This window comes from Neurospora tetrasperma, assembly GCF_000213175.1.
Source record: "Neurospora tetrasperma FGSC 2508 unplaced genomic scaffold NEUTE1scaffold_4, whole genome shotgun sequence".
Lineage (NCBI taxonomy): Eukaryota > Fungi > Ascomycota > Sordariomycetes > Sordariales > Sordariaceae > Neurospora > Neurospora tetrasperma.
The window spans coordinates 838509-853323 of record NW_009799102.1 but is presented as its reverse complement, the minus strand read 5'-3'; the positions used below and the strand labels follow the sequence as shown (position 1 = coordinate 853323).

General features: G+C 51.0%; 4 protein-coding genes across 4 annotated transcripts; 2 read left to right on the top strand and 2 right to left on the bottom strand.

Annotated features, from left to right (window-relative positions):
* Nucleotides 1-1614: 1614 nt before the first annotated feature.
* On the top strand, nt 1615-4573 carry NEUTE1DRAFT_146983 (uncharacterized protein; the record flags this gene model as incomplete). The annotated part of the gene is made up of 3 exons (XM_009853581.1): nt 1615-2227; nt 3522-3655; nt 4154-4573. 3 exons carry the CDS (start codon nt 1615-1617, stop codon nt 4571-4573), a joined length of 1167 nt encoding a protein of 388 aa, XP_009851883.1.
* Nucleotides 4574-6845: 2272 nt separating this feature from the next.
* On the bottom strand, nt 6846-7085 carry NEUTE1DRAFT_101541 (uncharacterized protein; the record flags this gene model as incomplete). Its single annotated transcript, XM_009853580.1, has 1 exon — nt 6846-7085. One exon carries the CDS (start codon nt 7083-7085, stop codon nt 6846-6848), a length of 240 nt encoding a protein of 79 aa, XP_009851882.1.
* A 1985-nt stretch (nt 7086-9070) lies between these two features.
* On the bottom strand, nt 9071-10284 carry NEUTE1DRAFT_146982 (uncharacterized protein; the record flags this gene model as incomplete). Its single annotated transcript, XM_009853579.1, has 1 exon — nt 9071-10284. One exon carries the CDS (start codon nt 10282-10284, stop codon nt 9085-9087), a length of 1200 nt encoding a protein of 399 aa, XP_009851881.1.
* A 1837-nt stretch (nt 10285-12121) lies between these two features.
* On the top strand, nt 12122-13844 carry NEUTE1DRAFT_146981 (uncharacterized protein; the record flags this gene model as incomplete). The annotated part of the gene is made up of 2 exons (XM_009853578.1): nt 12122-12538; nt 12594-13844. The coding sequence occupies 2 exons, from the start codon at nt 12122-12124 to the stop codon at nt 13842-13844; spliced, it is 1668 nt and encodes a 555-aa protein (XP_009851880.1).
* Nucleotides 13845-14815: the final 971 nt, after the last annotated feature.

Here is a 14815-nt window from a genome sequence, read left to right as displayed (position 1 = left end):
CTCTCACACCTCGAGGCAGCAGAGCAGAGTGGGGCACACACATACATACACGACGAGCACAGGCACACAATAGAACGGGAGCAAAGCAAGTTATGAATAAGAGATTACAAAAACCGTCTGATCTTTTGATCTAGGCAGTCAGTCGCAGACAGAATCAGTTGACCTGACGACGGAACACCTTGATGGATATCTCCCATCGTCAGAACCGTCAAGACACTCTTCTATAGGTCGAATAAGAAGGATAAGCAGGGTTTAGTATCGAGGATTTTGAGAAAGTCGTCTTGGCAGGAGATGTTTGCTATAGCTGCTATGGCAACAAGAGGATCTGGTTCTTGTCGTCTGAACTTTCTGAGACGATGGTGGAATAGTTCGAGGGGGAGGCTGCATGAAGGACTCCGTCTTGTGATTACCAGGCAGGTGCCAGACAGAACAGGCACCTCAGGCAGAGACCGCCAAATCTCCCGGACCCGGGGATGGCTGGTTCGATACCTCTACTGACAGACTAGAGAAGAAGGAAATTTGCCCTGAGCCGTTTCTTGTCTTGGAAAAGAAGATCCTCAAGCTCCCAAGTTCTGCATCCTTCGCCCAGCGACCGCGTGTCGTCCTCCGTATCTGGGCTAATCCTCGCGGACTGTGCCTGTCGGATGATACGTGTACTGACAGCCCGAATCCTGGCCATCCAGGTCGGGTTAGATTTGCTCTTCTTCGATGTGGACGCGCCATACCTAGTGTTGTTGGCCATGCGTCATCTCATAGCCTCTTTCACCACCAAGACTCTGTGCGGTCTTCACCTGAGTCGCTGGGATTTCAATCGGCCCGGACAAGCAGGGCCTTCTGCCTCCACTATGCCACCAAGCGAGACCTGATCTTGGGGCTCCTAATGTCTAATCAGTGGGTCTGGGACACATACAATACATTCTGCTCACTGTCGCGCACAATCTTCTCGCGGCGGTGTTCGTGTCAGTTATGCAATGGGATCGGCCAGACGAGCGGCCCGCGCTCTTGGGCAACATCACCAAAGCGTACACCCTCCGACGATTCTGGGGTTGGTTTTGGCAACGGCTTCACGTCACCATATTCGAAGCTTAGCTTGCGGCCATGGTCATTCGCGTCAAAGTAAGGAGTACACCATCCGCTCCAGTCTTTTCCTTTTACCGGCATGCTGATAACTGACAACTTGACCTAAGCCCCCTCAGGAAATTGACAGCCGCGCACCACAGACAAGGCTAGAACAACAACGGCACTGGCAACGGAAACGACAGTTGTTGAGACATGGCATTATTTCCGGAGAGTCTCGCGCGCTTTGGATTTTTGTCCTGTCCGCAGTCTGCCACACAGCATCGAACTGGGTTCTAACGCACAGATCCAATATAGTGCAGGAGTTTCGCTTTTTCCTTTCAAATTACGTCGTATGCTGGGCAGAGACTATCCTGGAAAGGAGGCTGAAGCTGGCCGGGCGAGCCAAATCCTCGGGACCTCTAGCGAGCATATTTTTTTGTCTCGCTCCGGCGTGGCAGGGATACCTATTTGGGCAGGTCAATTTGCTGATGACCTGATGTTAGCATCGGCTGTTGGTTTATAGTTGCAGCGGCAATATTGCGGGTTCTCTTCAACATGCTGCCGCGTGACCCGTTTGACTGCCTTCGGCCACAAAACCAGCACGGGGCGACCTTTGGCATTGTTGCTCGCTTCTCCTTAACCAAACCTCACCATTCCACAGTCAGTAACCGTTTGCGGCCCGCGTTCGCCATGAGCACCAAGAGCAAAACGTCGCTAGACGACGGCGACGACGACGTCGTCCGTAAGACATTCTCGAGCACATGCAGGATGCCTACAGCAGTAAAATTTCTGGGATATTGCCCGTTTCCTCCAGTTATGAACCTCTACGGCAATTCCTCTGGGGGCGTTATTGGCGCACTGACTATATATAAGCTCTGCGGTGCGGATAAGAACGAATTCTTATATGTTGTCGAGGTACATTACGGCTTTACCCCTAGAGGACCGCTCAACTTCAGGCCGGGCTTCTACCTGCGGAACGGAACGGGAACCGAGGCCCCAATTTTGGCGGCCGCCGGCGACGAAGAGCGAGAACCCCTTCTGATGTCAACCTTTAGCGTGAAAAGTCTTATTATGGTGCCGCCGCCGTTAGACGAAGACGACGTCGAGTTCAACTTGAACCCTCGTGACTTAGTCACCGAGATTATGTACGCTACAATAACCACCGACGGTACCTGTGTCTTGTTCCGGTTCTCGGTGGAGGTCGGCCCTAACATGAAAATCCGGGAGGAATTCGAATGGAGGAAGACCCGGAAGGGCGTTACCAACACCCAACACACCCAGTATATTCTTACTCGCCTGCCATCCTCATCTTCTACCTCATTTTCCTTACCGTCTCCTTCTTCTTCTTTATCTTTATTTTCATCGGTATAGGAGGAGAGCGATACACTTGCTGATCTTACGTTTCGTAATGCGATTTCCGTGAATTACTTATTCATATTGGAGTTGAAGGGGGCTGCTTGTTCAGGAGTAATGGGTGATCGTTGGACTCTTATGGTTGTTACTACTGCGCTCAGACTTTACTGGCTACGCAGCTATGGCAAAACAAATAAGGCTATCGTGGGAATTGGGTAGAAACTTCGGGGCAAATAGTTTGGTTATTCGGCTTAATCAATGATCGGGATGTCCATGGATGCGGGGGCGGGCATGTTGCAGAAATTGCTGGAGGAGTGGGTGAGCATGAACTCAGAAGCAATGCATTATGACTTCCTGTCTTCTCTCCTGCACCGTCAAGTCAAGAGGGACATAGCCTAGAGGTAGATACGGGCTTCTTGTATCTATCCTCCCCCAACCGTCGACCGGACTCTTCCCCATCAACCTTGAGCTTGCACCATAACCGGACTTATAACAACCCATTTCCGCCCGACACAACCTTTTCTCTTTTCAGTCCTTCTTCAGCTACGAGAGCTCATAAGAATTCACTCCCTGTGGATAGGCACCTACTCGCCCTCCTCCCCCGTCTTACCCCTGACTTCCCAGTCCCCAAGGACTTCGCCCTCCAAACCTTCCTCACTTTTCCACGCCGTCGCACCCTGCCCACTGCCTGGCGTGATCGCCTCAAACAGCACCCTGCCGAACGCCATCTCACTCTGAAGGAACTCACCACCATAGCATGGTACCTCGGCGCGCCTAAATAAAGAACATCAACACCGTGCGGAACAGAAGGATGTCCGGTCTGTATCCTCGTTAATACCTTCATATTTTATAAATTGGGAAGGGATGGCGCGCATAGAAAAAGGAGACCAAGGCCGCAAACAAGTCAGCCGCCAAACGCTCGCGTCTCGCAGGTTGCCCTTCTCCAGAACAATGACATTGCTCGTGGCAGGACGGTCGCGGTGGAGGTTGAGCGCAGAGAGAATACCGTTCTCCAGAATATGCCATAGATGACGCAGGCTCATTTGGTACATAGCAGAATACTTTGCCTTCTGCCAACACTCGGCCAATTGGTGACTTTTTCAAGCCAGCCCGCAAGGGCAATAACGCTCTCACCTCCGCCACTCCGTCATCTCGCCGCGCTACTCTCTCCGTCGCCGCCGCCGCCAGTCCCTATCCTCTTCACGCCGCCGCCGCCACAAGACGGAACCGGGAAAGTTGGGAGGTGGGTTTTAAATTTCCCAGCGATGTATCAAACCAATTTTAATGAAGCCCAACTGAAAGGTCTCTGGACTGAGGAGAGCAACGAGAAACTATCATTGGTGAGTCTCTGAATCCGTTTCGAGATCTTGTGATATCGTCCAGCGATACAAAAGATATTTGAGACTGATTGATAGGTAGGTACTCTGCCCACACAGCAACGAGAGATAGACCCGACAAAAACCACAATCACCACACACCACCGCCACACAGTACAGGTAAGTAACTTGAGCCCAGATATGCTTGAACTGTGACTAACAGCAAGACTACCATAGAGATGCCTGCCCAGAACAACAAGAACGTCGTTTCTGCCCGATGCTCGCTGCTTAGAGAGCTCTATCGCCGTTGAGGCTCCGTCTCCCATCCCGGCCGTCAAGTACCTCTATGTGGCCGGTGTTCCCGCTTCACCGGGTTGCCGCTACTAGCCCTAGCACGTCGAGTCAGCCATTGACTCTGACAGTAGCACCGACGTGGAGGACAAGTAGCCCACCCTAGGTCTGAATTGAATCTTGCCGCGCTGTCCATCGATAAACAACAACAGCTAGCTATGAACGCCGCTGTCACCAACTATACTGGCGACGAAATCTCTATTGTTAACCTTACAACAAGATGGGCGGATTTGGACTTAGGCTTAGATGGGGACAGCACTATCAAAGTCTTCGAGGGACAGACGGAGGTCGGTGAAGTCACATCCGTGGACCTGAGGGAGGACAACCTGTTCGCCATGGTCGGCCCCGACGCAGGGGTCTTCAAAGGATGGGAGTTATACTGTCAGCAAGGACAAGTAAACTTGAAGCTGATTGATACATCATCCATCATGATTAAGGCCCCGCTCCTCCATGAAGCTCTTTTCCTTGGCTCCCAAACCGCGTTACAGATCTAATATGCCTTGCTCACTATATCGAAAGCCTCCAAAGGAATGTCACGACCGACCTCCCCCAGTATAGGTATGTACGGTATGAGACGGGTGATCTCGCGATGCCCGAGGTCCGCGAAACCGACCGTTCACTGGCGCTGAACATGACGATCTCCGCCAAATGGAACAAGAACTGTACTGTCTGTACTGTTTCGGAGGTTTAAAGTGACACGAAAAGGGACGAAAGAATTTACGGCGTTGTTGAGCTATCGCTTTCCTCATATGGAGATCAGACGAGGACGCGGCACGTCTATACGAGAAATCATCCAGATTTGAAAGAGATGTATGATGTGATGGAGAACATTTTTCTGCTGGACAGTGTTAGTAGAGGTGACGAACCCAACACGTTCGGCGATAAGAGGCCGGTTGCTTCTATGTTGGGCTCGTCGGTTTTCCAGCCTTGCAAAATTCTTGTGTCTTTACCACCCAAGACCAGAGAAACCAATGAGAAGCAGCTTCGATAGCTATCATCAAAACTCTTATGGTGTCCGTATGCTTTGATGGGAGTGGCGCTGATGCGAGTTTTCCATATGTAGTGAGTGATGGCATACCCTCGGTTGAGGGTTGTGCATACGCCTTCACTCACTTGACGTATCTACCGACCACTTCTCGTTCGATGTGCGATGTCCGTAGTATGCCAGAAGAAGCGCCTTACAAACGAGACCCAAGATAAACGGAGTGGGGTGTCTACTGCCTCATCTTTGAGAAAGACGGCCATCCGGATCACATCTATATTGGCTCCGGTACGGCTGTCAAACAAGGCATGCGCGCCCGTATCAACAGGCATCGTCACATCATAAAAGTCAGTGATCTCGATGACAAGGGTATTCCCGAGGGCGTGCGGAAGATGATCAAGGACGGCTTTACCCTCATTCATACACCTATACTCGCGCACTTTCCCCATTCCACCTCCGAAAGACGAGATCCAAGGTCGTTCTCTTTGCTTGGCGTTAGCGTCCCTTTTTCATTGCCTCTTGTAATCACTACGGAGTTGAGTGTTTGATTATCGGCCTTTGGCACCACGTTGCCCGCCCAGGATGCTGTGAGGGAGGACCTGTAGATCGATAATGAGTAGAGGTTTTATGAAATGCATTTGAGATCAAACTTACATTTGCGTCCGGAATGCTGGCATCCAGCACAAGTAAACCTCTCTGAGGAGGCCATGTTGACACGGGCCTTGTACAAGACCTTCATGCGTTCAACGTCGACCTAAAACTTTTTAGTCACGGCCAAGTCGGAGAATAAACCGTAACACATAGTATAGACGGGAAGTACCTACCGAACCTCAAAGTTCAGCCCAAGGAGCCAGAAGACGTCCTATGCCTGCTGCACAAGTCTACGGGGAAAAGCAGTGACTGCTGAATCACGATAATGCATTGCTTTGGGCCACCGTTCAGTCTCGGCTTCATTAATGGCTGTCCTTTCTGCAATACCAACTTGCCTGTGTTCCTTCAAGTGCGCATAGCACGAGTTGTTAGACGTCTTGGTAACACGACGGGCTAATTACCACCGATCCGAACAACTATTTCTTCTTGTCTAGTTTGGTAGGGTAGTTACTTTCGGTAAGTTAGTAGATGTACTGGATGAAACCATGTCGCTCGGTACCTCTAGGTAAATACACGCAAGGAAAAAAGACATTTATAAAGTAGGTTGTTATAGACACGAAGTGATCTCAGGGAACTGGCTGAATCTCAAAAAGTCTTTGAACGTGAAGGTGTGGTCGATAGGTACCGAACTCATAACTCCAACATACATGTAGCAGTCCCAAACGCTTTGTGTCACATATCTGTCGAGCTTTCTTTGCACCTCTTCAACGCTCTTCATCATTTTCACCCCTTTTCATCCTTTACCTACCAAGTCCACTCACTCATGCAACCGCAACCGGTCTTCAAGTAGGTACAGTGATGGTCAAAAAATACTGTCCCCCCTTACCTATTGGATACGTGGGTGAGGGGGACAGTGTTTTTTGACTACGAGTTTACCTACCTAATCCTTCCCTTCTTTACCCGCTCCTTCCTTTCCCGCCCCTTTCTTCCCTCCCTTCTCTCCCCTCCTTCTCCTCTCCTTCGTTCCCTCCTGTCCCATACTCCTTCTCCCATCTCCCTCACCCCCCGTCAATATCACCCATACACGGTTCTACCTCCCAACAGCCTCCCCCCACTCCTAGCCCATCCACCCCCCGACCCAACCCCTGTATCCCGATCTGTCATCCTACAATCCCAATCATCCCGACCATCACTCAACCTAGTAACCCAACCAAATCGGACGCCGTGCTCTCCACGCTGTATCGCGGGGGATTTGCGCTGCATGTGCTCTTCTTAAACCATGGGAATCCGTTGCTTTTCTTCATGTTGGTGGTTGATGTTGTTCCCGGTGATGTTGTCCCCGGTGATGACGGGGAACAAGGAGGGGGCGATGATGGTTTAGAGTGATGAGGAGTGGATGGATTGTTGAAGCAACGTGAGCAGGGGCAGGACATTTTTGGCTTCTGAATTTGAGAAGATGATTTTGATTTTTTTCGTCAAGTTTGTGGCGAGTGATGATTGCTTGGGAAATGTATCGTTGTGCTCTGCTCTGGATTGCTGACAATAACCTATCCCTCAGGTGGTCTTTGAAAGAGTCTTGGCTTTTACTTGTCTGATGGCTGATGATTTGAGGGGTTCGTGTGACTACCTGGAGGTAGGTATGAAGCCGTCTGTGCAACCAGTCAATGGTAGTCGCCTTTGATGTCGTACGTAGCTGTAGTAATTGCGATTTGCAAGAGTGAAGACCCAAAAATTCGCAAGAGAAACACATGAGAGCAGGCCCGGGAGACATCCCCCATTAATACTTGTCTTCGCACCATGGATACCTCGCAAGTGTCTGCGTGTCTGCGCCAAGTCTAACCACATGCTCTCAAGCATCCAGCCGAGTCCCTTGGGCACAACTTAGTCCTGCATCAGCTTCTCAGCTGGTACGGCATGAGGGATGCGAACCAACAAAGAATGGGCTTGGCGATTTATATAGTACAGAGAAAAGGTGAGGGAGGATGGTGGCAGCACTCTCCTAGGGTCCCGTGAGACACTTCTCGATGCCACTCCTTATCATCTTGGTGAAGCCATCATTGGGCGGTTCCAGCCAAAAGTCTGTTAACGAGTGACAGCCCGCAGGCCTCGTGAATGGTTGGAATGACTGAAAAGAAGCAAAGACGACAAGAAAACCCGGGAGAAAGGAACACTACCATCCATCTCAGGAAACCATAGAAAAACTACGGACATATGGAACTGGTAGGTAGGTATGTAGGTAGGCAGCGAGGGAGAACCTATAAAGGCGGGATTAGATGAGTCCAGGCCAGCCACAGGTTCCAGACTCGGATAGACTTCTCCTTGGCCTTGGGGGAGGGAGAGAGAGATATGTACGAGAGCCAAGGATGGTAGTGACACGGCGTGATTACCCCAACCCCGCACGCCTGATAGGTTGGCTGGGGTTGGACCACGCTATAGGTTGCTTCGGTAGGTGGTATTCTATGCTTAAATTGACTTCACGTTGGCACATTGTACAGTGCCCAGCTTCTTGTCGGATGGGGTTTGACCTCTTTGGTTTCCATGTTAGGTCGTGCGGCGCGATAAGATCGGTGGACGACTTGCCATGTGGCTGTATCGCTGTGTTGGTGAGGGATTCGTAGGTAGAAGATACGCAAAAAAAAAAAAAAAAAAAAAAAAAAAAAAAAAGGTGTCGAAGTGAAGAAAGAGGTCGGTTGATGATGGGCGTAACTCTCCTGGCTTTTATAACATGGGTCTGCCGTACTTGGAGAAGGAAAAGGAAAAGCATCGGGAACCGTTACGTAGCACAAAGGAAGGGAAAAGGTCGTCGTTCAGCTTCCAGAGTCTAGACCACTTGGGATCTGGGGAGATTCCACTTCCCCGCATAAAGGAAGAGAGCCAAAAGTGAGGGGAATAATCGTCTGTGGGTTAGGAAAAGCGGAAGAACCTCTGCTGTCTTATTTTTAGGAAATGGTGAGATTGTCAAGGAAAATCTGGGGGTTTGGCGACGACGCCATGTTGTGTCTGGTGATGCCAAGAAAATCTAGGAATCTGGGGTAAACTTCATCGACGAGTCTTGTTTCTCGAGCCAAGAGGCTTGGCTTGCAGGAGCGACTTCCATAGGTTCGACGTCGGCGTCTTCCAGGGTCGTTTCTGGACTTGGAAGGTCACAGTTGCAAACGTGATGTGTGACAGATGACTTGAACACTCGAAGCAGATTGTCGAAAGGGAGGAGAGATAAGTCTTGTATCTGCGTGGGTAAGGATAACAAGGAGATCCGGTAAGCGTGGAAGCATAAGACGAGCATATCGACTTGAACATGGTCAATAAAGATACAAAGCTTGCAGGGAAAGCCCGGATTACTCCCACGGAATCTCTAATCATCCTCTATAAGCACACACAGCCCGCCAAGATGATAGTAAACGATGAAAAGAAAGAAGACATTTCCGCGAATGCTCATTCATCGTCAAGCTCGCGGCCACTTATAATCTCCACAGCCAAAAAAGCGACATAGCCAACGAGCATTACGACGCCCATCCACCGTCTCCCGCCCATCATTACAATGCCAAAGATAACCACAGCCGATAGCCACATCACAGTGGCTTCGAAAAGAGTGAACCCGAGCTGCAGCTGACTGGCATCTCCCCAGATAAACAACACTCCGCCGCAGAGAGTCACCAGGAAGATGTTGGAGCCGACAGTATTGGCAACCATAATGCCTGGTTGGTGTCGGGCACCTCCGAGAATGGCGACAAACTTTTCTGGGAGAGTGGTGGCCAGCGAAAGAATCGTGGTGCCGACGACGGTGCCGGACAGCGCCAGCTCGTGACCGATAGTCGATGCGCTGTGTGCGATGATGTAACTAGAGACAAGCAAGGCAGCAAGACCGAGGGCGAGTTGGAAGACATGCTGGCGCATTGCCTTGGGGCGTTTGTTTATGACCTTGACGGTCTTGGGCTTTTCTTTGGCCTTGACCATCTTGTTCGGCGAGGGCTTAAGCAGGTTGAGCTGGTGGCCCTTGTCGGAAGTCCATCCTTGCTCTTCGTCGCTGGGGCGCCCCCTGTCGCTGTCATTGGCATTGATCGTTCGGTCGTCGTCGCTGTCGCTGTCACTGTCACTATCGCCGTCATCGTCGCTGCTGTCGCTGTCGCTGTCGCTGTCCGAGTCTTCAGGGGCCGTGAGCGTGCCTCGGTAGATGAGAGACGCCACAGAGACAACGTAAACCACAAAGGCCACGATCAGCAGAATACCGCCAAACCATTGGAAAGAGGACCCCTTGAGAGCAATGAGCAGGAGCAAAAAGATGGTTGTCAGGCCGAGAAGAGCAGTTGAGTAGATCTTGGAGCTGCGATCGAACTCGGCCTTCTTCATGAAGAGCAATCCCAGCGAGAAGGATGCGAGAATGTTGGCAACGGATGAACCGATCAAGTTGCCCAGGGCCATATTCGAGTTCTTTTGGCTCAGAGCGACAATGATCACGACGAGCTCTTCCCATTCGGCGCCGCAGGTCAAGAGTCCAACGAGAGTGGGCGAGACATTGAGTCTCTTGGCAACGATGGCCGTGTGGTCGATGAACTTGTCGGCGCCATATTCGAGGAGGAACAGGCCGGCGATGAAGGAGGAGATGTTGAAGAGGAGAGAGTCGATGGTCGCCATCGATGTGTACCACAGTAGTTGAGAGTTAAAGAAAGACTGGAGTTAATCCGGAGAGGAAATAAAAGAGGGGAATGGTCCAACAACACTTCAAATGATGGTGTCTTGTCTCACTGCATCGTCGTGGGTCAGCCGAGGTGGGATGGCACTACCTACCTACCTCTCCTCTAAGGGAAGCACCGCTGTTTTCATCAAGTCCGACGGTTGAACAAAGGAAGGGCAGCATCATTCAACACTCTGGTTGCTGGCGCCTGCCTTCCCGTCAATGATCACTCAGCTGTGAAGAGCTGAACGCCGCGAGGCCAATTGCGTCGTCGCCTTCCCCGAATTAATTCCACTGCGAACGGTGTTTATCGCCCCATTTTGCGCCACGGTGGTGATTGCTTTCAGTAATGTTGTCCCTTGCATATACAAACCTCTCTTAATGCAAGTTGACCTCTGAATTCAAGAAACTCTCGTACCAGACTCGTGTTACAAAGCCTCAAAGACGGGTTTGCAGGTATGGGGGTGCAAGATTCCCCATACTAATGGGTAGCGGCTCCACCTGGTCTGTGCACCTGTAGCCCTCTTCTGCAAGATCCCCCTTAAATGCATGGAAATTGGCCGCCAGTCTTCTTGTAAAAGCAAGGGAGATTACCGTACCGAATGTTACCTATGTAGCAGAACTCAGCTGCCACGATTTCACAAAGTTCAGTTCCACGCGAGCGTCTGCCACGGAGGAAGTTTTGTGTCGTGGTGATGGAACATACCGACCTGATCTACTATGTACATACTTCGACTTTAAGGGCAACGCCATCCAAAGCCAAAGCTGCTTGGGGCTCGCAAACATTGAGTGGCTGGCCGGTCTGTGGCGGGCTGGATGCAAGCGGTTACTAACCCGCATAGAGCGTCACGGCTGTCACCACTGCAGAAACCTCCCGTCTTCCACACTCTTTCACCACTTCACCATTTTCACCTCTATCATGCCATTTCTCCCACAGCATGGAATATTCAATGTTGGAACTGGTTGGATTGGTTCATATGAGATTGACTTGAGCACTTTTACATCTCAGACTGCCTTCCTCAGGCGGGATGATCCGAGCAAGACATGTCTTTCGTCTCCACGGACGACAGAGACTCGCTGCTGGAAATGCATCTGACCATTCATCACAATAGCCAGCCAAGGCCTCTGTTTGTCTTCCACAATGTGGCAGACAGTGATAATGAGGATATTCCGACCTTCATGGGGCAAAAACAACTGACTCAGCTCTTGGAACCTCTCCCTTTCGAGCCATTTTCGGAAGAAGACTTTCTCACGCCACGCAGAAACCCGAACACTCCTCAGTATTTTCCTCTTGGCCCTTCTTCTAGACCAACCCATCGTCCCTTTTTCTTTGCTTATCACTCCTTGGCTCTTCACCATCAATTCAGATAGTCAAATGGACTGGAAGGCCAGAGTGAGGTCTTCCTTCATTCCAGCCAGCCAGTCTGCACCGATATCTCAAAGTGGCTTGGGCACCCCTGTTAACTGCCTTTCCACCCATCAATCAGCTGCCAGCAAAAACGCCATTTGACCACCACAAGATGCCAAACGTTCTCATAGGAACAACTCCATCTTCAGCCCTAGACCCCTCTCTTCCTCTGTTCGGCCTCTAGCAGTATGCAGTTTCTGGCCTCCCGCCTCCCGCGCTTTGCGGTGCATAATGTGGTTGCAATGAAGGGACGGGAGCCCGCCATCGTGCATTCTCACGGGTGAGGGTGGTGTATAATATCCCGTGCCTTCCTCCTCCTCGTCTATACCAACAAGTGTTGATATTCATCCGCCTGTTTCTTTCCATTATTGTCCCGGGCAGGCACCATAATGGCCACCATGACAGACCTTGGTAGCACCGAGGTTCAACCTCCCCCGGGAATCTCAACGGTCAACAACTACGAGCAGGACGAAAAGAAAGTTGCAATCCCCCAAGTTTCTCCCTCCGTTTACAGCGAACAGACTCAAAGACCATGGGTTGCCGGGCTGCGAACCTGGTTCGGACTGCCGCCAAATCGTCATTCTCCCCCACCGGTATACCAACCGCGACCACCGCCGTCTTCGGAGCCGGCGTCGATAGGCTCCAAGATCTGGAAGTTTTTCAAGTTTCTAGGCCCAGGTGCTGTCATCAGCGTTGCATATGTTGATCCGGATAACTATCAAACAGCCATCTCGGCTGGCGCCGAATTCCAGTATAAGCTGCTCTTCATGGTGTTAGTTTCGAACCTAATAGCCATCTATATCCAAGTAAGACTCATCAGCAACATCAGAATCCTCCCCGTCTCTTGCTAACTCGACCCAGTCACTATGCGTCAAGTTAGGAACCGTCACCGGCATGGACTTGGCCCAAATGAACCGTCGATGGCTTCCCCGCTGGCTAGACCTCACCATCTACGTCGTTGCCGAAGCAAGCATCATAGCCACCGATCTCGGTCAAGTCATCGGCACCGCCATCGCCCTAAACATCCTCATTCCCAAGCTCCCGCTCCCCGCCGCCTGCGTCATCTCCGTAGTCGAGACCCTGCTCGTCCTCCTCTTTTACACCGACACGGGCGAGCTCCGCCGGGTACGCATCTTCGAAGCCTTCGTCTCCATCCTTGTCGTCGTCGTCTTCGTCACCATCTGCATCGCCCTCTCCATGGTAGACCACAGCACCAGCACCACCCGCGAAATCCTACGGGGGTACGTCCCCTCACGCGAGATCTTTGTTGACACGGGTTTATACGCCTCGTGCGCCATTTTGGGCGGCACGCTAATGCCGCATGCCCTTTACGTCGGCACCTCGCTCTCTCGCGCAAGGTTGTATGATTACGATAGCAAGCATGACCTCCCCTCCCCCTCTCCCTCTTTCTCTCCCCGGCAACAGTCCCCCAATTCTAGCTCGGAGACTATCGGGTACCGCCCCTCCCTCCGCGCCATCAAATCTTGTCTAGGCTACTCCATCGCCGAACTAACCTTTACCCTCTTCACCGTCGCCATCTTCGTCAATTCCGCTTTACTAGTAATAGCCGGCTCAGCCTTCTACTCCGAGAATCCTTCGGAAGAAGAAGAAATTTCCGAAGACCTCTACGCCCTCTACTCCCTTTTCAGGGACTCCATCGCCCCCGCAGCAGGCATCATGTTCGCCGTTTCCCTTTTATTCTCGGGAATCAGCGCTGGTATCGTCTCCACCATGTCCGGGCAAATCATCATGGAGGGGGCGTTGGATATCCGCCTCAACCCCTTCTTGCGGAGACTGATTACCCGATGTGTGGCGATCATTCCGGCGCTGGTGATTGCGTTGGCGGTGGGCAAAGATGGGTTGAGTAAAGCGCTGGTGGCGTGTAATTACTTGCTGGCGATTGCGCTGATTCCCATTACGTTTCCGATTGTGTGGTATACGTGTTGCAAGAAGTATATGCAGGTGCCGGCGGATGATGATACGGGGACGGTGGACATGAAGAATAATGTGGTGACGGCGGGCGTGGCGTGGTTGTTGTGGTTGTTGGTGGTGGTGATGGATGTGGCGACGGTGGTGTTGGTTGGGTTGGGGATTACAAAGGATGAGGGCTAATCTTGGGCGAAAGAAAGATCGTGCGGGAAATATGTAATGTTTGTAGGTGATGTATATACTTGTGGAGATATGTGGTTCTGGGTCAACTTGGTTGTTTTCACGGGATACTTGACTGTACGTAATCTCCAACCCTCTTTATTCGATCTCGACAATTCGAAAAAAAATATCTAGAGGTGCCTAAAGACAGCCTCCGTCAAGTTCAACCTAGCAGACAATGGCCTCCATTGTGATTGCACATGTATACAGAATAAACCAAAAAAAAAAAAAAAAAAAAAAAAAAAAAGTGAAATTGAATCTACAACATCCCCTCTCCCCCCTTCGCGGATACTTGGCACATAATCACTCCTTCCGCATCTGCAACCGCAAACCCCAGGTGTCTTGTACTGTCCAACAACCCGTACTGACATCCCATACTGGGACCTCTTACTAAATGGTCGGTTCCCTCATCCTCCCCCTCCCTTTTTCACTCTTCCTTCTACTACTGCTGCTTCGACAACTACCACTATTTCCTCTAGTCCTAAATCCAATCATGTTAACCTACCATCTTCCATACCATCCTTCTCTATCACAACTTCCTGTCATTACCAGCCAAGCCAAAAAAAACATCATGTGTCCCGTACTAGAGGTAGTTGGCCGTGATCAGTGTGTCCCGCTCAAGTTCCGACTCCTGCTCCGGCCCTTTGTCGCGAGTCTCACAATTGTGTTCGGGGCGATCCGGTGGACGTTCACCGGCTGTCCAGTATCTACACTAACTAACTTGTTAAAACTTGAAGAATATGACAAGTGGTATGTATCACCGACCCATATCACATAAGCCGAGGGTGCGATCAATGTCTTTGATTGTGTCTCGGAGATCGTCCCAAGCACACCGCCGGTGAACAAGAAGAAGGGTTGTTGAACCAAAGCATGTTTCTCTATTGTGGGGGTGTCGGGAAAAGCCGCTGTGTGAATCTTGCATAGGTGGTCATATA